Source organism: Myxocyprinus asiaticus, chromosome 35, assembly GCF_019703515.2.
Source record: "Myxocyprinus asiaticus isolate MX2 ecotype Aquarium Trade chromosome 35, UBuf_Myxa_2, whole genome shotgun sequence".
NCBI lineage: Eukaryota > Metazoa > Chordata > Actinopteri > Cypriniformes > Catostomidae > Myxocyprinus > Myxocyprinus asiaticus.
The window spans coordinates 30,798,784-30,821,641 of NC_059378.1; the positions used below are offsets into that span (position 1 = coordinate 30,798,784).

The 22,858-nt window shown below is 36.4% G+C and overlaps 1 protein-coding gene across 2 annotated transcripts in view; it reads right to left on the reverse strand.

The window, feature by feature from the left end:
• Positions 1 to 1,290: 1,290 nt before the first annotated feature.
• nab2 (NGFI-A binding protein 2 (EGR1 binding protein 2)) overlaps positions 1,291 to 22,858 on the reverse strand; it is a 22,924-nt gene continuing 1,356 nt past the window's right edge. Inside the window, exons 2-8 of one of the 2 annotated variants that reach the window (XM_051672319.1) lie at positions 20,181 to 21,101; positions 16,245 to 16,378; positions 15,387 to 15,450; positions 14,656 to 14,749; positions 14,469 to 14,516; positions 14,164 to 14,349; positions 1,291 to 5,529 (exon numbers count right to left, since the gene is read on the reverse strand). In XM_051672319.1, the coding sequence (XP_051528279.1) occupies positions 14,180 to 14,349; positions 14,469 to 14,516; positions 14,656 to 14,749; positions 15,387 to 15,450; positions 16,245 to 16,378; positions 20,181 to 21,089 (1,419 nt within the window). In that variant the 5' untranslated portion in view covers positions 21,090 to 21,101 and the 3' untranslated portion in view covers positions 1,291 to 5,529; positions 14,164 to 14,179. The remainder of the gene's footprint in view (positions 5,530 to 14,163; positions 14,350 to 14,468; positions 14,517 to 14,655; positions 14,750 to 15,386; positions 15,451 to 16,244; positions 16,379 to 20,180; positions 21,102 to 22,858) is intronic. The other variant, XM_051672320.1, reaches the window with a different exon arrangement.

The following is a 22,858-nucleotide window of genomic DNA, read 5'->3' on the forward strand; positions in this document are numbered from 1 at the left end:
CCTTGAAACCGTTACATCCCTATTTCACACAAATTATTTGCACACCCTGAGATTGAGTAATTCAACTGATTTTTTTATTTATTTGTGAATCACTGAACTCTGCAATAGTACAGCAAAGGCATGTTCCTAGCCACTCTACCGAACAGCCCCTTTTCATGCAATAGTTTTGAGATTGTTGAGCCATGGATATTATTTTCAGTCACAACCACTGACTTCTGTAGCTCAGTGAAAAGCTGGGGCTGCGCCAGGCAGAGCGGCTGTAGTTCCATATTTCTTCCACTTTTGTATGATGTAATGCACTAAGCTCCGAGGTATGTTTATTGTCTTTGAAATTGCCTTGAATCCTTCCCCAGATCTGCGCTTCTCCACAATTATATCCCTCACTTGTTTTGAATGCTCTTTTGTCTTCATTTTTGTTTGTTCAAAGGAAAATCTAACAATACAGTTTGATCTTAGAGAGAGGAAAGTTATTTATGCTCATGAAGTAACTGAAAACAACTGATACACTAATTTCCAACACTAGTGGAGACTAGAGCAACAAACTGGATGTGTTTTCAAGACAATAACTTGCTTCTGAGCAAGGTTAACCTAGTAATTATGAAGGGTATGAATAATTTTTTGTCTCAAAATTGTAGTTTTTTTTTTTTCTTTTTTTTTAAGTGATTTGGAAAACAAATTCTGTGTACTAGCTGGGGAAAAAGTAGTCTCTAAATTTGGAATCTGACACAAAAAAATTTGAAAACTGCACTGGGGACTAAGTACTTTTTCAAGCCATGTATACACTGATGAGCCAAAACATGACCACTCACAGGTGAAGCGAATAACGTTGATCATCTCCTAACAAGGCCACATGTCAAGGTCTGGGTAGATTAGATAAGCGAACAATCAGTTTCCGTAATCAGTGTGTTGAATGAAGGAGAAATGGGCAGGAGTAAAGACCTGAGCAACTTTGACAAGGGCCAAACTGTTATGGCCAGATGACAGGGTCAGAGCATCTCTGAAACGGCAAGGCTTATGGGGTGCTCCTGGTCAGAAGTGGTGTGTACATACCAACAGTGGTTCGAGGAGGGAGAAACCACAAAACCGGTGACAGGGTGTTGGGCGCCCAAGGTTCATCACACAAGGGCAACGGAGTCTTTCCCGTCTGGTCTGAACCAACAGAAGGTCTACTGTGGCACAAGTCACAGAAAATTTTAATGATGGTTATGGGAGTAATGTGTCACAACACACAGTACATCGCACCCTGCTGCATACAGTGCATCCAGAAAGTATTCACAGCGCTTCACTTTTTCCACATTTTGTTATGTTACAGCCTTATTCCAAAATGGATTAAATTCATTATTTTCCTCAAAATTCTACAAACAATACCCCATAATGACAACGTGAAAGAAGTTTGTTTGAAATCTTTGCAAATTTATTAAAAATAAAAAACGAAAAAAAATCACATGTACATAAGTATTAAGCAAGACATAAGCAACTTCGCTGCCATGACGATGTCAACAAACCCTAAAATGATTGTAAAAAAAAAAAAAGACTTTTTAAACAACTTTACAGTTCAAATAATACATGAGTTTTAACAGAAAAAATAATGTACAGTGTCAAGAAAAAGTATTTGAATCCTTTGGAATTAGCTGGTTTTCTGCTTTAATTGGTCATAAAATGTGATCTCATCTTCATCAAAGTCACAAGTATAGACGAACACAATGTACTTAAGCTAACAAAACACAAACAATTATAATCTTTCATGTCTTTATTAAACGCATCCCATTAAACATTCAAAGTACTGTGGATTTAATACTTGGTCAATCCTCCTTTGGCAGCAATAACCTCAACCAAGTGTTTCCAGTAGCTGTGGATTAGACCTGCACAACGTTCAGAAGGAATTTTGGACCATTCTTCCTAACAGAACTGCTTCAGCTCAGCCATATTCTTAGGATGTCTGGTGTGAATGGCTCTCTTGAGTTCATTCCACAGCATCTCTATTGGATTAAGGTCTGTGCTCTAACTGGGCCACTCCAAAAGGTGGATTTTCTTTATTTGAAGCCATTCTGTAGTGGATTTACTTCAATATGTAGGTTCATTGTCCTGCTGCATCACCCAGCTTCTACTGAGCTTCAGCTTCACCCTGACATTATCCTGTAGGATATCTTGATAAACTTGGAAATTAATTTTTCCCTCGAATGGCAAGCGGTCCAGGCACTGAAGCAGCAAATCAGCCCCAAATCATGATGCTCCTTCCAGCGTACTTAACCGTTGGGATGATGTTTTCATGTTGGTATGAGGTTTTCATGTTGGTATGAGGTGCCCTTTTTATGCTATATGTAGCGCTGCATTTTCTTCTCAAACAATTCAACCTTAGATTGATCAGTCAAAAAAAACATTTTCCCAGTAGTACTGTGGAGTGTCAAGGTGGTCTTTGGCAAACTTAAGGCATGCAGCAATGTTTTTGTTGGAAAGCAGTAGCTTCCATTGTGGTGTCCTGCCATGGACACCATGCCTGTTTCATGTTTTCTGTATAGTAGACTCATGAACAGAGTTGGTCACCAGTTCCAATGATTCCTTCAAGTCTTTAGCTGTCATTCTAGTGTTCTTTTTGACCTAATTGAGCTTTACAGGATATCATGCATTAACAAAAAATGAAACTGTAATATCTATAAAGTCTTAGAGTGATCATTGTGTAGTTTGATTAAATATGATTGTAAATTGTGTATAGAAATTAAATAATTAAATAATAATCGTATTTAGAACCCCTGTAAGCAAGCTGAAGGCGACTGTGGCAAGGAACACATTGCAGTTCAACCTGCAGGTCATTTTGGTGAGGTTCGGTGGGGTCCATCCTAAGTCCAAGGTTCAGGCAGTGGCATATGAAGTATCCAATGTCTTACAGTTGGAGTTGGCATCAGTTCATCCTCTGAAAACACCTCAAACAAGCTGAGAACTGTGTTCCTGAATTAGTTAATTGCTGTTCTTTCAGAATCAGAATGAGCTTTATTACACATACAAGGAAGCCTCCAGTGCACAAACAATAAAACAACAAGACAGAGATAATAAAAAGCGAATCGACAATATAAGTATATATAGAAATACACATTAAGACAAAAAATATATAATATACCATATATGTATGTACAAATACGTGTCTGTGATTTAAAAAAATTAAAATAAACATTTTTATTTTGTTATATTAATGCATATGAAACACAATTCTCAGTTACACATGATTTTGGAAAGTCCGACTCATTTCTGTGAATTAATTCTTTCAAACTGTTCTTTTCAATTATTATAATTGTTTTACATCATCATTTGTCTTTCTTTGTTTCGATCAGAGATGGTCAGTGAAGAACATTCTGTTTATGCATGGTTGTTTTAATAGTTTAATTTTCCAACAATAGTTTTCAATTAAGTTTCCATCTTTCGGTTTAACTTTGATTAGCAAAGATGAATTTGGCATTTAATGTTAACGTGGAGCAGCCACCTGTGTTTTGAGAGTTTATTTATGATGCAAACAATCTTGAAGGAATTTTTCATAATTTTGAACCAGTCCTAAAGGAATCAGATTAGTATCCACTAAGAATACATTAAGATCCTATTGGATAAATTGAAATTGTATTATTTCATTAACAATCTATTAGCATTCCTTTAGGATTTGTTTTTACATTTTTAATTATTATTATTTTAAAAAATGATGCCTGCAATAAAGAGCCATATATGACACTTTTTTATCTTTTATTACAGTAGAAGAATAAACAGCTTTGTGACACCTGGTGTGGTGTGGTGGGGCAATAAAAAGAATGGGTGTACATGCACTGAAAATCAGACCATTGCCATGCAGACCTCTACTGTGATGGACAGCCTAGGATCTACATCTAGGCTGTCCACTAACCAATTAAATTCACTTCACTTTAGTTGTATTATTTATATAGCTAGGATTTGGGTTACGAAGGCATCTTGTAAAACTGGACTGTTTTTTTCTATATAGCTGTCTGGAAAATGTCAGAGCCTGCAGTGGTAAAATTTGCATTTGAAAACTTTGAAGAAGATTCTTCAAATATAAATGTACTGCCTTGTTCTTGGATCTTCAGGTCTGGGTCTTGGTCATGGGGATAGGTCTTGGTCTGGATCTGGGTCTCAAGGGGTCTAGTCTTGGTCTGGGTCTGGTCTTGACTACACCTACTAAATCGTCTCCATTTATTGACAGTTTGTCCAACTGTGGACAGATGAATATCTAAAGCTCTTCGAGATAAATTTGTAACCCTTTTCAGCTTTATGCAACAATTCTTGATCATAGGTCTTATGAGATCTCTTTCTTGTGAGGCATGGTCCATGTCAATAGATGCTTCTTGTGAATAGCAAACTCAAAATGTTTGAGTGCATTTTATAAAACTATTTGTTTCATTAATTGGATGCCAAGTTTGCCAACTCCTGACTCTAATTAGCTTTTGTTGACGTCATTAGACTAGGGGTTCACATACTTTTTCCAGCCTACACTGTGAATGTTTGAATGATGTATTCAATGTGTACAAGAACAATACAATAATTTGTGTGTTATTAGTTAAAACAGATTGTTTGTTCGTTCATTATTGTATCTTTAAGTTTTTAAGACATTTCTACATAAATGCAGGTAATTCCAAAGGGTTCACATATTTTTTCTTGCTACTGTAATTGCTTTTATAAAATTATAAGCTTAACATTTCTGCCTTTAAACCCTCCAAAAACTGGCCCCATTTACTTACATTGTAACTAACACTCACTGTTACCTCGGTTTTTGCTGCTATTTTTAAGAAGGGACGAGTTGAAATAATTTTTTGTGGTAATCAACATTATGCCATAAATGCTGTCGATTGAGCTTAACTTGTATTAAACCCGGGATATTCCTTTAAATTGACAGGAATGTCATCTATCATTAAAGTGATAGTTTTTCCAAAAATGACTCTCATGTTGTTTCAAAACCATGTAATATTCTTTCTAATGTGGAACACAAAATTAGATGTTAGGCAGAATGACAGCCTCAGTCACCATTCTAAAATACTGCATCACATATTTTAAAATGAGAAAGTCAAACAGGTTTGGAATAGCATGAGTAACTGATGACAGCATTTTCATTTTTGGGTGAAGAATTTCATTCTCTGCATTGCTTGTCACACAATTAGCACTACTGAAGACTTGTACTGCCATTACATGCTAATCAAGTCAAAATCACCACTGTTTAAACTTGCATTTTACTGGTGTAGACTACTATTAAAAAAAAAAGTCATTAAATAGCAAGAATATGAAATGGATTTACAACTCTAACCTGTACTTGCATCATTTAACATTTGAAAGGATGTACAAGAATGTTCTATCAAATGCCTGTAAAGACATAATCATATGGTGCATACTGAACAGAATGAACAGCAAAGCATTTAGAGTTGACATGAGACCTGAGTTTAACATGAGATTTGCAGACTATCAGTTATGGATCGTCTCTGGTGTTTGCTGAACTGAAGTTGCTGTAACTCAGTCGTCTCCTCTCCACCTTCTCTTCCATCTCTATAAGAATATAAACAAAGTTGTGCCATTAGTTTATTATCATAATTTACATTTGACAACAGCTGCTGGCTGAAGTACTGTATTTAGAGTTATATATACAGTGTGCAGAATATATATAGAGAGAGAGAGAGTACAGAATATATATATATAAATCTGAATGAAAAGAAAGATTGATTTGGGGGAGTCAGTCTACTGAGATATTTTCACTTGAATGATCAAACGGCCTTTGATAGTAACAAATTCCTTTGTAATTAAATAAAGCACAATCTTCACAGCCTTTGTATCATACAAGTTGAAAGAGTGTCAGAGTTCTTTTAAAGTCGACATGAAGTGCCAATAAACTCATTTTATTTCCATAATATTATGTACAGGTGCATCTCAATAAATTAGAATGTCGTGGAAAAGTTCATTTATTTCAGTAATTCAACTCAAATTGTGAAACTTGTGTATTAAATAAATTCAATGCACGCAGACTGAAATAGTTTAAGTCTTTGGTTCTTTTAATTGTGATGATTTTGGCTCACATTTAACAAAAACCCACCAATTCACTATCTCAAAAAATTAGAATACATCATAAGACCAATAAAAAAAACATTTTTAGTGAATTGTTGGCCTTCTGGAAAGTATGTTCATTTACTGTATATGTACTCAATACTTGGTAGGGGCTCCTTTTGCTTTAATTACTGCCTCAATTCGGCATGGCATGGAGGTGATCAGTTTGTGGCACTGCTGAGGTGGTATGGAAGCCCAGGTTTCTTTGACAGTGGCCTTCAGCTCATCTGCATTTTTTGGTCTCTTGTTTCTCATTTTCCTCTTGACAATACCCCATAGATTCTCTATGGGGTTCAGGTCTGGTGAGTTTGCTGGCCAGTCAAGCACACCAACACCATGGTCATTTAACCAACTTTTGGTGCTTTTGGCAGTGTGGGCAGGTGCCAAATCCTGCTGGAAAATGAAATCAGCATCTTTAAAAAGCTGGTCAGCAGAAGGAAGCATGAAGTGCTCCAAAATTTCTTGGTAAACGGGTGCAGTGACTTTGCTTTTCAAAAAACACAATGGACCAACACCAGCAGATGACATTGCACCCCAAATCATCACAGACTGTGGAAACTTAACACTGGACTTCAAGCAACTTGGGCTATGAGCTTCTCCACCCTTCCTCCAGACTCTAGGACCTTGGTTTCCAAATGAAATACAAAACTTGCTCTCATCTGAAAAGAAGACTTTGGACCACTGGGTTAAGTTCAGTTCAGTCCAGTTCTTCTTCTCCTTAGCCCAGGTAAGACGCCTCTGACGTTGTCTGTGGTTCAGGAGTGGCATAACAAGAGGAATACGACAACTGTAGCCAAATTCCTTGACATGTCTGTGTGTGGTGGCTCTTGATGCCTTGACCCCAGCCTCAGTCCATTCCTTGTGAAGTTCACCCAAATTCTTGAATCGATTTTGCTTGACAGTCCTCATAAGGCTGCGGTTCTCTTGGTTAGTTGTGCATCTTTTTCTTCCACACTTTTTCCTTCCACTCAACTTTCTGTTAACATGCTTGGATACAGCACTCTGTGAACAGCCAGCTTCTTTGGCAATGAATGTTTGTGGCTTACCCTCCTTGTGAAGGGTGTCAATGATTGTTTTCTGGACAACTGTCAGATCAGCAGTCTTCCCCATGATTGTGTAGCCTAGTAAACCAAACTGAGAGACCATTTTGAAGGCTCAGGAAACCTTTGCAGGTGTTTTGAGTTGATTAGCTGATTGGCATGTCACCATATTCTAATTTTTTGAGATAGTGAATTGGTGGGTTTTTGTTAAATGTGAGCCAAAATCATCACAATTAAAAGAACCAAAGACTTAAACTACTTCAGTCTGTGTGCATTGAATTTATTTAATACACGAGTTTCACAATTTGAGTTGAATTACTGAAATAAATGAACTTTTCCACAACATTCTAATTTATTGAGATGCACCTGTATTTCCACATGAAATGGGATTGATTGGATGGTGAAAAGTGGTCTACATACTGTATGACAGGGGGTTAAATAATAATAGGGCTTGTTGACCAAAAAGGAATGTTTTTTGTAGTCTGATCTCATGAAAATGATGCGACTGTGGCTATATTTTTGCAAAATGACATGTGGTTCATGACACACTTCAGGGCAGTTCCGAGGTGAAATGTCCACTCTGTGGCGCTAAAAGCAAGTTAAATGTTCTCCCAAACAAATAACGTTTTTAAGGTTAATTCTCAAGAGTTTTAAATAAAAAAACAACATCCCATCCCTAAAACTTTAATCTAAACCTAATTGATAGTGTCGTAAAAGCAAATGTGAGATGAAAAACAGTTACTGCAAAAAAATTTAATTTTTTGGTGCTTCTGTGACACTTTTGGCTCATGTGTCAACTTAAGTGCACTTCAAGACTCATTCCTCTGTCCTTTGCATCTCAAGTGCAACGCTCGATCAGTTGGGCTACTGCATGATTTGACTGCACTTGAACAAGCTTGTAAATAAAGTTGGTTATGTAATGTAAACGTAAGGCAATACATTTTAAAAAGTCATGTGTCAGAGCTGGGACTTGAACTTGGGTCTCTGGCGTGAGAGTCTGACTCTCAATCCTCGGTTCCTAGAGGGCCATAGTCCAGCAGAGTTTAGCTCCAACCCTAATTAAACACACCTGAAGCAGCTAATCAAGGTCTTTAGGAGTGCTTGAAGATTACAAGGAGGCATTTTGGAGGAGGGCTGGAACTAAACTCTGCAGGGCTGCGGCCCTCCAGGAACTGAGTTTGACACCCCAAGTTCAAACAACAAAAATCCACAGCTGGAGCAAAAACAGCAAAATGTAATTCTCAAAAAAACAAAACCAGTCCAAAAAGGGCATTCCACAATAATATTCCAAAATTCCAAAGATCTTAAAGCAAAAAACTCCAGAGGAGAAAGTCCAGAGATGGGTATAATCCAAAGGCAAGGGATAATAAAATGTCTCAGAGTTTGAGAACACTTACTCAGGCAACTGGCTTCAGAACAACTAAACACCAAGCAAAGAAATTCTTCTTTTATTTTAATGGCGGACTGGTGTCTTTATGTCCATTATTGTTAAAATATTGTATTAATTCCCTTCTCTCCTGTATATACCTTCTACAATCAAATATGACATGCTCTACAGTATCTTTTTCTCTACAAGATTCGCATACATCATTTCCTTGGATTCCTATTAAAGCCAATGAAGAGTTCAATCCTGTATGACCAAGCCTTAATCTAGTTATTATAATCTCTTCCTTCCTGTTTCTGCCACATATATTTTTATTCATTTCTGTTTTTTTATTTTATATAAATGTCTTCCCTTCTTGTCCTTATCCCATATTTCTTGCCACTCTTTCTTAATATTGGATGGAGCATAAGCCCCTTAACAGAAAAATATAATACTGCAGAGACTGAGTGTAACATGTCACCTGTATGGGGAGAGGTATCGGCATTGACTTTTCCTGAGGTCGAAATTGATCTGGAGATGTTAGAAAAGATAAGGGATTGGGAGGAAATGGGCATGATAACATCTAATGTAAAAAAGCATGTTCAGGGAAAATTTTATAGTAAGTGTAGAAATGTCAAAAAGATTAACAGCTAATCTATCCCAACAGAATCCGACTGACCCTCCTTTCCTTTGAATATGATACAACAGCATGAATATTTCATTTATCAAATCTTCTCTGGATGATCTTCGGGTAGCTAATGATGTTAATACTGACACTGAATCAGAACATATAACTACTCTGTCAGGTCTTATTTCCTCTACCCATGTTAAACCTATTATGATGGCAGTTATTTCTACAGAATATATAGATTAGCCGTTAATCTTTTTGACATTTCTACACTTACTACTGGAATATACACTCCTATTCCTGTAATTCCTGTCTGTATATATTTGTAGACTTTCATAAAATTTTCCCTGAACATGCTTTTTTACATTAGATGTTATCATGCCCATTTTCCCCCAATCCCTTATCTTTTCTAACATCTCCAGATCAATTTCGACCTCAGGAAAAGTCCATGCCAATACCTCTCCCCATACAGGTGACATATTACACTCAGTCTCTGCAGTATTATATTTTTCTTTTAAGGGGCTTATGCTCCATCCAAATCCCCTTTCTTTTTTGTTTACATATTCCCAGCAGTTATTTAATACCTCAGTAGCAAAGTGATTTCCAACATAACTCTTCATATATTTCCAGTATATCAGTGATAATTTTACTCTACGCAAATTCAGTGGCCTTTCATTTGCCTCAACCAAGCAAAGAAATTAGGAGACAGAGTCACTTAAATACACACAGCTGAATGAGACACATGTGAACCTAATAACACTAATTACAAGTTGAGTAAACTGGGCATGAGAGCACCATGAGGACCTCTAGAGGCCAAAACACAACACAAGCAAAATACTGACATCATGTGCTATGGAAAAAGTGTTTGGATGTCATGCACTGCATGAGGAATGACTTTTAAAGTGATTAAAAGTCATTTCTGAGCAAGCTATTTTATTTGATAAAAGATTATGAAGACAAACAGTTTTGTCTTTGGAATAATGTGCACTGATGAATTGTAAAAAAGACCAAAAAAGACCAAAATGAAATAAATCATGATTCAGAAATTGTCCTACAAACAGTTCCATGCACTGTTTAATCAGATTCCTGTCCCATTACACAGACTTACACAGAAACCTCATCAGTGTTTGTGTTTGTACAACACCTTTACATGTTATCACAAATAATTAAAATTATATATATATATATACACACACAGAAATCTGCATTACAGTGAGGCACTAATAATGGAAGTGACTGGGGCCAATCTGTAAACTTTAAAATACTCACTATTTCAAGGGCCTGGGTAGCTCAGTGAGTATTGACGCCGACTACCACCCCTGGAGTCGTGAGTTCAAATCCAGGGTGTGCTGAGTGACTCCAGCCTGGTCTCCTAAGCAACCAAATTGGCCCGGTTGCTAGGGAGGGTAGAGTCACATGGGGTAACCTCCTCATGCTCGCTCTCAATGGGACGCGTGGTATGTTGTGCGTGGATCGCGGAGAATAACATGAGCCTCCAGTGCTGTGAGTCTCCGTGGTGTCATGCACAGCAAGCCACATGATAAGATGCACGGATTGATGGTCTCAGAAACAGAGGCAATGGAGACTTGTCATCCGCCACCCGGCTTGAGGTGAGTAACCGTGCCACCACTAAGACCTACTAAAGTAGTGGGAATTGGGCATTCCAAAATAGCAGAAAAGAAATAAAATAAAATACTCACAAGATGTAAACAATATGCATGTTAACATGATTTTGACCTTTTCTGTGTAAAGTTATAGCCAATTTTACAACTTCATTGCCATGACGATGTAATGTCAACAAACCCTAAAATGACAATTTAAACAATTTACAGCTCAAATTATACATGAGCTTTAACAGAAGAATTAATGTAAGTGCTTTTATAAAATTATAATCTTATTTATGGCTTTAAACCCTCCAAAAATCATTCCCATTCACTTCCATTGTAAGTGCCTCACTGTTACGATTTTTGCTTCTTTTTAAAGAAAAGGAGGGACTTGGATTGTATTTTCCTTATTTTCTTTTAAGAAAAGTGTCTGCGAAAATGAATACATAAAATGTAAATGTAAACATGCCTCCCAATTCCCACATTGACATCAAGTGCATTAAAACATAACAGAAAATCTCTATGTATTATGCAAGGGCAGAACAATGCTGAGAAATGACAGTGTGTAAGTACAGAATGATTGACAGTGCAGTGAAGAGGAGATCTTGTATTTTTGCTTCTATGTCTGAATGAAAGTGAACAAAACAACACTCAAGTAAATGAACCACAGCTTGTGTTTGCTCACTAAGAGACAGAGAGAGAGATTGCACCCTTTCACTGCCTACGCGGTTTATTTTTGCTGTGTCTCTCTGAGTCAATGAGACACCCTTCTCACTCCCTCCTACACATTAACCCCCCCCCCATTTATCCATCCACCCTTCTCTCACACATTCTCATAAGCTTTGACGTCAGGGAGGGGTTGGGTCTCCAGTTTTTCAGCACCTCATGTGGCCCCGTCCACCACAAATACATCTTCTCTTTTTTACACTGCAGCCCCTTAGATGGGCTTGTTAAAACTCACAATTTCTGATTCATTCTGTCATTATAGGGATAGATAGATAATAAAATTTCTCTCATCATTTACTCACACTCATGCCATCCCAGATGTGTATGACGTTTTTTCTTCAGCAGAACACAAATGAAGATTTTTAGAAGAATATGTAAGCTCTGTAGGTCCTTACAATGCAAGTGAATGGTGACCAGACCTTTGTAGCACCAAAAATCACATAAAGGAAACATACAAATAATCCATATGACCCCAGTGGATAAATCTATATCTTCAGAAGCGATATGATAGGTGTGGGTGAGAAAAATGTAAGTCCTTTTTTACTCTAAATCTCTACTTTCACTTTAAATCTGAAAGCCACATGTGATGCCTGTTTAGTTTCACTTTCACATCTGAAAGTGAAAGTGAATGTGGAGATTTAGGGTAAAAAAAAGGGACTTAAATTTTAAACTGTTTCTCACCTACACCTATCATATCGCTTCTGAAGATATGGATTTAACCACTGGAGTCATAAGGATTACTTGTATGTTTCCTTTATGTGATATTTGGAGCTACAAAGGTCTGATCACCATTCACTCGCATTGTAAGGACCTAACGAGCTGAAATATTCTTCTAAAAATATTTGTTTGTGTTCTGCTGAAGAAAGAAAGTCATACACATCTGGGATGGCATGAGGGTGAGTAAATAATGAGAAAATTTTCATTCTTGGGTGAACTATGTCTTTAAAGATTATTTTTCTGCAAACTGAATGAAAGATTAGCTAACCACATAAGTCAAATAAATCAGTTGATCATCGTTCTTTTACATATTCTAACCACACCATATCAAAGAGTATTAGTGTCTTCACTATCATCTAGTAAAAACAAATTTTTACATTTTTACTGTAGCCGTTCCTTAGAGGAATAGTTTGCCCAACATTGAAAATGTTGTCTTCATTTAACTCACCCTCATGTTGTTTCAAGTCCAAACGATTTGTGAACTGTATTTCAATTCTTCTGAAGTCATACGATAGCTTATTGTGAGGAACAGATTTAAATTTAAGTTGTTATTCACCGATAATTTCCCCCTCTGCTGCAGCTCTGAAATCTCATTCACATAAGCACATATTTAAACTTGGCACATCGTAATTGGTTATGAAAAGCACAAGAAACTATGGGCCTCATTCATGAAAAATGAGTAGAACAATTTTTTTGTAAAAGCCATTCTGACGTAAATTGGTTAAAGGAACTTTATTAATTTACATACATAAGTAAATTAGCAACAAAAAACAAAAAGTGGTTGTTTTTATTAATTTAAGTTAAAACATTTTTGGATAATTCATTGAATTAAGTGTTGCCTTGCTTCCCTTTATACCTTAACAAGTACTGTTTATTCCCAACACTGCTTCAAAAATGTTTTCATGTTTTTCCTTAATGAATGAGTATGTGAACACAAATGATATTTGAGAGTTACAGTGGAGAAAAAAGTTTTCAGTGAATAATGACTTAAATTTCGGTCTGTTCTCCACACAAAGCTATCACATGGCTTTAGTGTCTAACCACTTTTGCAGCAGCCTTGGTTCCGGAAGTATTTTTCCTATACATTTTTTCCAAGTAGTTTTCATAAAATTCTTTATAAAAGAGTTCCTAGGTGAATCACAACTTTACAAACTTTGATTTGAAACAAAAAAAGTATTTGAAAATCGGACAAAAAGACAAAAGGTACAAGACTGTGTACTTAAAACCTATAATGAGGGAATGAACTACAATCCCATGAAGCATTGCAAATGATGTAATCGAAATAATGGAAATACATAAACTATTGATTTTAGGTTGTTGAATATAACAGAAACAATATGTTTAAAGTTTATTACAAAATATTTAGATTTATATAAATATATAAGTAGTTTGAATATGTAGAGAGACTGATTCGTTTGCTTTATTTGCAGAGGGTGGTCACTGCTGTGTTCGCTTGGTGCCACGATTCTCTGATGGATCATAGTTCTTGAATTCTGCTATTAAGCACGATTTTTTAATAATTAAGGTTGAAACAATACTGACTGATGGCCTCAACAGAAGCATATACCATCGATTAACAACCTACAGTAGGAGCTCACGATAGGTCAGGTTAAAAAACAATTAATAATCAATTCCCCAATGAAAAAACAAATTTCCGGAACCCGACTGTTGTGCTCTATAGAATAAGTCGTATGGACTAATTTCATGATATTTTGTGAGGCATTTTTGTCATTTTTGGAGCTCAACAGTCCCATTACCCATTTACTTTCATTGTATGGTAAAGAGTACATAAGCATTCTGCTAAACATTTCCTTTTTTGTTCAAAAGAGAAAAGAAATCATATCGGCCATATGGCTTTGGAATAAAATGAGGGTGAGTAAATGATTACAGTATTTTATTTTTATTTTTGAGTGAACTATATGTGCTCATTAATCCAAATGTTAAAATCCACTGTAAAATCCACATAGTTCATGTTAAAGAACATCATAGAATTCTTATATTCACCTGCAATCTGTCTTTTTTATAACCCTAGGCTGACTTTGCTTGTGTGGTCACATGACACCATTCTAGCCAATCGGAGGCCCTCGTCCATGAGTGTTTGTTGCATGAGCTGGCGACTCCAGTTGACGAGGCCAGTGTTGTTGATGGGGGGGTTAGGGGATAAGGACGGGTGCAACTGAGGGCTGATATCTATCAAGACACACAGAATTACACAAACACAGACAATCAAATGACTTAAGTATCAGCAATGATGTTTTATCCTGGCATGAGTGTTAATTTTGGTATATGCTTTGCTATCTCCTACGCACTTGATCTGTAGATCTTAGTTGTGATCACATCATATGTGAGAAGTGATGCTTCATGGCCATGAGCATTGTGGCATTTGCAGTAAATGCGACACAGAATGGAAGACAATTATGGTTTGGAGGTACAATCAATGGATCAATGTTTATGAATTTTATTCATTTATTTTAAATGAATAAAAACAATTATTACCTTGTGTCAGACTATCAAAACTTTCTCCAGACAGGCTGTTGTCATCTGCTGTAGATCTGATGTCACTATTGACTACTGGATCTAAATCTGTTACCTGTAACAGGAAAAATCAAATACTTTTCTCAGGTTAGTGTTATAGTAGTTCTGCTCATAACTTTACATAACCATTACAGAAATCCTGCAAGCATTGATGCTCAAAGTGGCGACACACAATATTAAAGACTAAAGCGGTGTAAACTTTTGAAAAATGTTATAATTAATTTCAGTTATTAGTTTGTCTTATGAAATATGTTTAATATCTGTTTTGCAGCTTCTTCAGGGCAGTACTAAATTAAAAACAAATTGTGTAAATTTGGTCATTCAGAGGTCAAATATTTGTATATAATGAGCACTAAACTGTGTAATTGACTGTTGTCCCAGGCAAGTGATATTCTACATAGCTGTGCCAGTTTTATGTCTCTTGTATCACTCCATTCTCTTTCTTCTCACATAATAAACTTCATAACTTCTCAAATTTATTTACTTGATAAGAAGTGTTATAAGGGGGAGATCTGAAAAAAAGCTTGACAGAGTTATGTAAGACCTGATCACCCTGTCTGGGTGACCAGCTGACTGTACATTAGCCCTTATGTATAGAAAGATAGATAAACAGACAAGACTAATAGATACTTACAGATAAATAATAAGCCTACATATTGTATGTACATTCATGCATATCTTGACGTACTTACATCATGCCTGATTCTCTTCTGAGCAGTACAGTCAACAGAGGCAGTACAATCATCTAAGAATCTCCTTTGATAATAATATAACATAAACTAATATAAGTTTGATATGACATAAAATCTCAACTCATTTATGTGCAAAACAAATAATTTTAGAACTGCTTAAAGAGCAATATGTAACATTGTCATCAAGCATTTAAAATGGGTACTGCAGTCCAAATTCAAAATATTGGAGAGAGTTGTCTCCCCTGCCCACTCCTCCCCAGACTCAAAGCTCACGCGGGTTGCCAAGTGGAGGACACGCAACAGGAACGAGCAAACTGCAATGGCAAGTGACGAGCCTTACTCTTACAAGTTGATCAGCTAATGTATACATATGTAATGTTTTTATTGTTTGAAAATTATAAACCAGCATGTGGATTTTTTATAACTCTGTCAATGTTAGCTAGATGTATTGCTGGCTTCCACGGCTGCAGCACAATAAGTTTGCCCACTAACTTGTTTCAAATCTGGCAACCCGGGGTGACGAAATACTATTGGGAAATGGGCAGTGGGCGGGATCACACAGGCCAAAACACAAACAGAAATTCCGGCCCAGAACGGACATTTCAAAGTAGAATATACTGGCTGTAACACTGTTTTCGGAGAAGCCAATATTTCAACTTGGCGTGTTTCCTAAATCTCTGATAACATATTATGATAATTGTATGCTTTAGTACAGTAAATATATTACATATTGCACCTTAAAATCATACTCTTTCTATTAAATTTTCAAATTCGAAAGCACATACAAATTCATAAATACATAACCCAATCAAAATGAAAAACTGAAATGAATTTTAAATTTAAATAGTAGTTTCTGACCTGTTTTGTTTAAATGTTGAAGTGTAGGCACATTCTCTCGCCACTTGTCGTGCTAATGAGAACAGTTCAACCCGGCGTAACAAAAGTGCGTTGTCACGGATGCAGAATTGGGCCGCTGCCTCATTGATGAGCATCTGAAAGTGGAAATATGAGCATCAAGTCTTAAATATGGAAGTTACTTAAGACAATAAACTTTATTTTGACTGATAGTCATTACCTAAGCTCCGTGAAAGTCATTAAAATTGCATAGTGAGCAACCCCTTAAACTCTATGGACTCGTGGGCAGAGCCAGAAGCGTGCTATCAGTTTACGCTTAAATTGTAGGGTAAAAAAGGCACTCATATGTGGTACTATTTGAAAGCTTAGAATCTGAACTTTTCATTGAATGCCATTACTTTTGCATTTATGTTACATAAAATAACAATATAAAGCCTTAAAAATCCAATCGCCAATAAGCGCCACACAGAGGTGATGAGGTAGAAATATGAGTATGATTATAAATATTTTTTACATAGCACTTAAATAGGCAAGTCATACATCAAATGAAAGCGCTTATTCTCAGAAATGTGACTGTATAGTTTATGTTGTTGCCCTAACATCACAGTTGGACTCATTATCAAAAAAGCACAAAGTTGAATATGATCTCTATAAGACAACAAAGACAAATGTCTCATGTCTGCGCTTATTAGGGATGTCCCGATACCATTTTTTTTTAGAACAAGTACGAGTACCAATACTTAATTTTTGGTACTTGACGATACTGAGTCTGATACCTGTTTTTTTGTTTTATTTTTTCTGAACTCCATATTAACAGTTTATTTAAATTTTATTATCAAAATGGTGTTTAAATAAATGAATTAATTAAAACTTTAATCAAATGAAAATATAACATTTAATTTTCAACATAATCAAATGCATTATTTTGAATCAAATGAAGTACTTATACTGTATAAGGAACCTCACAGCACAATCCAAAATAATGCATTGGAGTTATATTTTGTCAAAATTAGATATTTATCTCATTAAATCACAGCTTTTGCAATTATATAGTCTCACTAGGACACAACATGATTTTAATTTGTGCACTGAATGTTTACGTAATGACATTCGTACGTCAGATTTTTATGAGCATGAGTATGAGAATATGAGCGCGGTATCGGACCCGATTCTGATACCAGTATTGTATCGGGACATCCTTAGCACTTATTACTGCTTCATATACACTACCAGTCAAAAGTTTTGAAACACTTACTCATTCTTTATTATAATTTATAATAATACTATTATAAAATAGTAAAGTCATCAAAACTATGGAATAACATAAATGGAACTATGGGAATTATGTTGTGACTAAACAAAATCCAAAATAAATCAAAACTGTGTTATATTTTAGCATCTTCAAAGTAGTCACCCTTTGCCTAGAATTTGCAGACATGTACTCTTGACATTTTCTCAACCAACTTCTTGAGGTATCACCCTGGGATGCTTTTTAAATAGTATTGAAGGAGTTCCCATCTATGTTGGGCACTTATTGGCTGCTTTTCTTTATTATTTGGTCCAAGTCCTCAATTTCAAAATCTTTTTATTTATTTATTTATTTATTTTTTATTACATTTTAGTTTTATAATGAAATAAATTAATATGGTGGCACAATTAAATTTTTGTCTACAAAACTAATTTCAAACATTTAAGCATATGCCTTCAGATCAAAAGATTTTTAAGATCATGACAAGATCATCACAGTCAAGTGTTTCAAAACTTTTGACCGGTAATGTATACAGGGTTGGGAGGGTTACTTTTGAAATGTATTCCACTACAGATTACAGAATACACGCTGTAAAATGTCATTTGTAACGTATTCCATTAGATTACTCAAGGTCAGTAATGTATTCTAAATACTTAGATTTTTTGACTTGTTTTGACTATAAAAACTCTGCCAGTACAGTAAGACAAAATACACAAGTTAAAAATACATTCTCTGAAAAACCTAAATATCTTATGCAGTGTTGTTTCTAAAACAAGATAAATCAAATTGATCGTTTTAAGGATTTTTTGATATTTTTACAGGAAAACAATAAAAAAAAATATTATCAAGAATATGATTTTTGCCCTAATATTAAAGGTCTTACTAGAAAAAAAGAAATTATGATCCAATGTGAATTTTCTTGATAAAAAAAATGTGATCGTGCCTGGTAACGTACATGTAAAATGGCTAGAAATAGCATTTTAGCTTTGCGTAAAGCTGAACAGAAGGTTTATTTCTATTTCTTATGCTCCAAACTTACTTCAAACTTACTTCTCTGTCTGCTCATATGAATGTAGCACATCATAAGAAGGTGTTTCACAGCTGTTCAAATGCACTTTGGATCGCATCATTTATATGTATAAATGTTTTCCATCTGAAAGGACTAAATATTAAATTGAACAAATGACAATAAAATGCAAAGTAATCTCTTCAGTAATCAAAATACTTTTTGAATGTAACTGTATTCTAATTACCAATGATTTAAATTGTAACTGTAGTGGAATACAGTTACTTATATTTTGTATTTTAAATACGTAATCCCGTTACATGTATTCCGTTACTCCCCAACCCTGAGTGTATATATATCAACTCTTACCGTAGGCTGTTTTCTTTTAAATGAGCCATTGTTTTCTTGTCTGTGAGCTTTCTTGATTAAATAATCCAATGTTACATCTCAGATGTCCAGACATTTTTTTTTTTTTTGCAGTCCAAAAGAAAAAGCATAATAAACAAATATTTGGCAAAGTATGTTGTCAATTATTGATGATGAAATGTTCTGGATCTCAGATGAGCAGAGGATCTCTGATTTCCAATGACCCCTAGACTGAGCTTCTAGTCCATTCATAAGCCAATATATTTGACGAAACAGTGAGGAACATGAAGCCATCCAAAATTTAGAGTGACTTTCTGCGACTTTTTGTTTTTTTCAATTAGTCCACTGCATATGTGTAAGGTGAGCTTTTACAACAACATCTTGTTTTCTGGAAAGACGTAACATTATTGTATTACACTATGAATTCTCAGAGCTGCTGTCAAGTCTTTACAGTTTATTGTAGAATTTACAGTAAAACATACAGGAAAAATCAGAGCTGTAGCCTTGTGGGCATATGCTCTGACAAATGGGGCAGTAGCATCCCGGGTGACCCGAGCTGATCCCCCTCTTCTCTCCAGTCATTTCGTGTGTCTCTCTCAACTAACCTATAGTGGCACCATCATTGAATGGATTAAACTAAACCAACGCTGGTGTGGCTTAATGGTTAAAAATGGGCTAGTCCCTGAAAGGTTGTAGATTCAAATCCTTCAAGGGTGCTAGAGACTGCAAAAATCACTGCCACAATGCTAGAGTTTTGGCCAGGCGAAATCAGGGGATTTTATCCGCTTTTCTCCCCAATTTGGAATGTCCAATTCCCAATGCGCACAAAGTCCTCATGGTGGCGTAGTGACTCGCCTCAATCCGGGTGGCGGAGGATGAATCTCAGTTGCCTCTGTGTATGAGACCATCAATCCACGCATCTTATCACGTGGCTTGTTGAGCGCGTTACCGTGGAGACATAGCGCGTGTGGAGGCTTCCCGCTATTCTCCGCGGCATCCACGCACAACTCACCATTCGCCCCACCAAGAGTGAGAACCACACATTATAGTGACCATGAGGAGGTTACTCCATGAGACTCTACCCTCCCTAGCAACCGGGCCAATTTTGTTGCTTAGGAGACCTGGCTGGAGTCACTTAGCACACCCTGGATTTGAACTCGCAACTCCATTGGTGCTAGTCAGCGTCAATACTCGCTGAGCTACCCAGTCCCCCCCCACTCCTGATGTATTCTTGATCTGTAAACCCTTGGCCAATTGTCACTGTACAGATACTGGAAGATGATCACTACAACTAAAGTTTATTTTCTCTTTAACATACCTCATGATGGGTGAGCTGCTTCCTTTCCCTCCTCTTGGAGTCAAAGCGGCCATAGATCAGGCTGTACTTGCGTATCTCCTCCTCTTTGCTCTTGTCATGAGGTTCCAAGTTGAAAATGTGTCCCACCGTCTTTGCCATTCTCTTTTTGAGTCTTAGTAGAGTCTTCAACTCAGTTTGATCAGCTTGAGGCAAGGTTTTCAGAAGTCTATCAACACTTCCCTCCACTGCTTTAATGGTCTTTAGGTCCAACTGACCTCCAAGCCATGGAGAGGTCATAGTAGAGGAGGATGAAGAAGAAGTAGGTGTCGAAGGACCCAGAAGATTTGAATAACCAGTGAAAGTTAGAGGGGAACTGGGCTGGTCATCATCCAACCCATCATCTTCATACATGTCAGAGCTGAGCCAGTGAGGGTCCATGGGGAACAGTTTGTCTCTGTACAGATGGTCTTGGGCCATTGGAGATGCCTGTGAGCAGGGGCTCTTAGGACTGTTGACATCTCGCAGGAGTGTAAGGTAAGACCCCTGTTCCTCTCTATCACACTGAGAACCTGGTTGCCCATTGCTCAGTGTTTTTCTTGAATCCATAATCCCTGAGCCCGCAGCATTGGTGCTGTCGATCCTGAGAAGGGAAATTCCACAAGGGGCCACAATGGTGCCCAGAGGTTGGTTGAATAGAGTAGGGTTGGCTGCCCAGTCGTGAAGAGCCTTCTGCAAACGGCGCACATGCAGGGGTTTCGTTGCCATCCCAACTAGCGCCATGATCTCTAGAAATTCCTCCTCCCCAGCCTCACAGAGCTGTTGAACATCATCGCCACCCTGCTGGATGAAGGTGTCATAGTACATCAGTAGTTTGGCCTGCTGTAAAACTCGATAGAGCTGCAGCTCACCTAGTGTCCGTGGCAGTGACATCCTGCTGTTCTGCTGCAACAGGATTGCCACAAGCAGTTCCATTAGTAATATTGAAATAATGAAAATATAGAAACAAGTAAACAAACTGTGATCGATGAAATCAGGCATAAACATGTTATTGCTGTTTTAACAGAAAATATAATAATTCTTGAATACATAACAAACAGCTGTCAATTAGCTAAGCAATGGACATGCTAGCTTTACTGTAGGAAATTTATTCATCTGACATTTAACATACAGGCGCAATAGAAATGTTTTTATTTGGTGTCTCTATTTACTGCAGTGTTGGAGAACCTTAGGACCGGGATTGGGAAACACTGGTATAGATTAGTTCACCAATCTCCTAACGGCAAATGTCTTTTCTGCAGCAGCAATAGAAAGTATCTGTTTGCAGGTATTAATTAGGTGGTTCCACTAGCTTCTAATTAGTATTCACATAACTGGTCCTTCAATTACCTTAGTAGGTATTTGTTTAATAGGCACATGGCACTGCTGTGAAATGTTAACTTTCTGTATTTTTCCATAATGACATATTTTTAATGACAAGCTTAACGTAACTCAAGTTTGGATAACTTCATTCGTAGAACTTAAGCCAGGGCCACCAATCGATATTTTTTTTTTTTTTATTGAATTAATTACATTACTAAAATTAATCACAATTAATCACATATTACATTATTTACTAAGAAAGGCCCCCAAATAAAGACAATTCAATATATAATAATAAGAATAACAGGCACTTTCATGTAAAAAACTTACAGTTCACTTACAGGGATACTTCACTCAGGAGCAACTTTGAGTTTTGTTCCTGGTCACAGTGGTAATAATTCATGGATCACCCCTTCTGTGGTTCAAACATATGACCTTTCAGTTATCAGTCTAGCTCTTTAACCACTAAGCCATTCCCTCCATGCTAAGCTACCTGGGACTTTAAAATACCCAATAAAATCCCAGTGATAGTTGGATTTGGTGACTTGACAGGCTGACTTCATATGCTTTACATTAAAAAGGTGGCTACAGATGTATAATCCTTAGACAGCAATTGGGATAATGCAATAAAAACAATGCTTATGAGGATCACTATAAACAGATTATTATTTATTTTCAGGCTGGCTTGTTCTTGAGTCCATTGTTTAAAAATATTTAGCAGCTGTCCAGTGATTTTCAAACAGTGTTCCTCATTTTCAATAAAGTTATTGTATGTTTAGCTGTCATCATTTTCTGAAGTGCCATTTTTCTGTTTTTGTTATGAATGCACCAAGTACTCTTTGTTCTCTGTGGAAGTCTATTATTATTCCTTAGAAACTCACACATCAAAGTGCTGTCTGTTAGGACCCTGATGAAAAATATGGCTAAAGATCTTCAGTCTTTTGAGATTGTTGCTTTATTTGGTCTATAAAACTCTGTCCCATTGGCATTTCATTATCCACTTGTATTAACTTTCACTCCTTTTTCCCATGATTTAGCCAAGACATAAGTAAATGTTCTTCCACACTGAAACCCTGCTTCAAAACTTGTGGGAAAAGACTGAAGTCTAGGGGGTGCATATCTAAATGTCTGTTTTCATATTTTTCATTTTTACATTTTCTGTATAAATATCTTCAGTCTCCATAGAGTAGATGTTTTCTCACAACTTTAAAGCCTGAAGCAACCTTTTGAAAATGTAACTAAAGTCATTTAATTTTACAATTCTACTATTTTAAATTATTCTACTAATTCTACTATTTTTTAATTATATGAGACTAAGGTGTTGATGTGTCACCAATAAA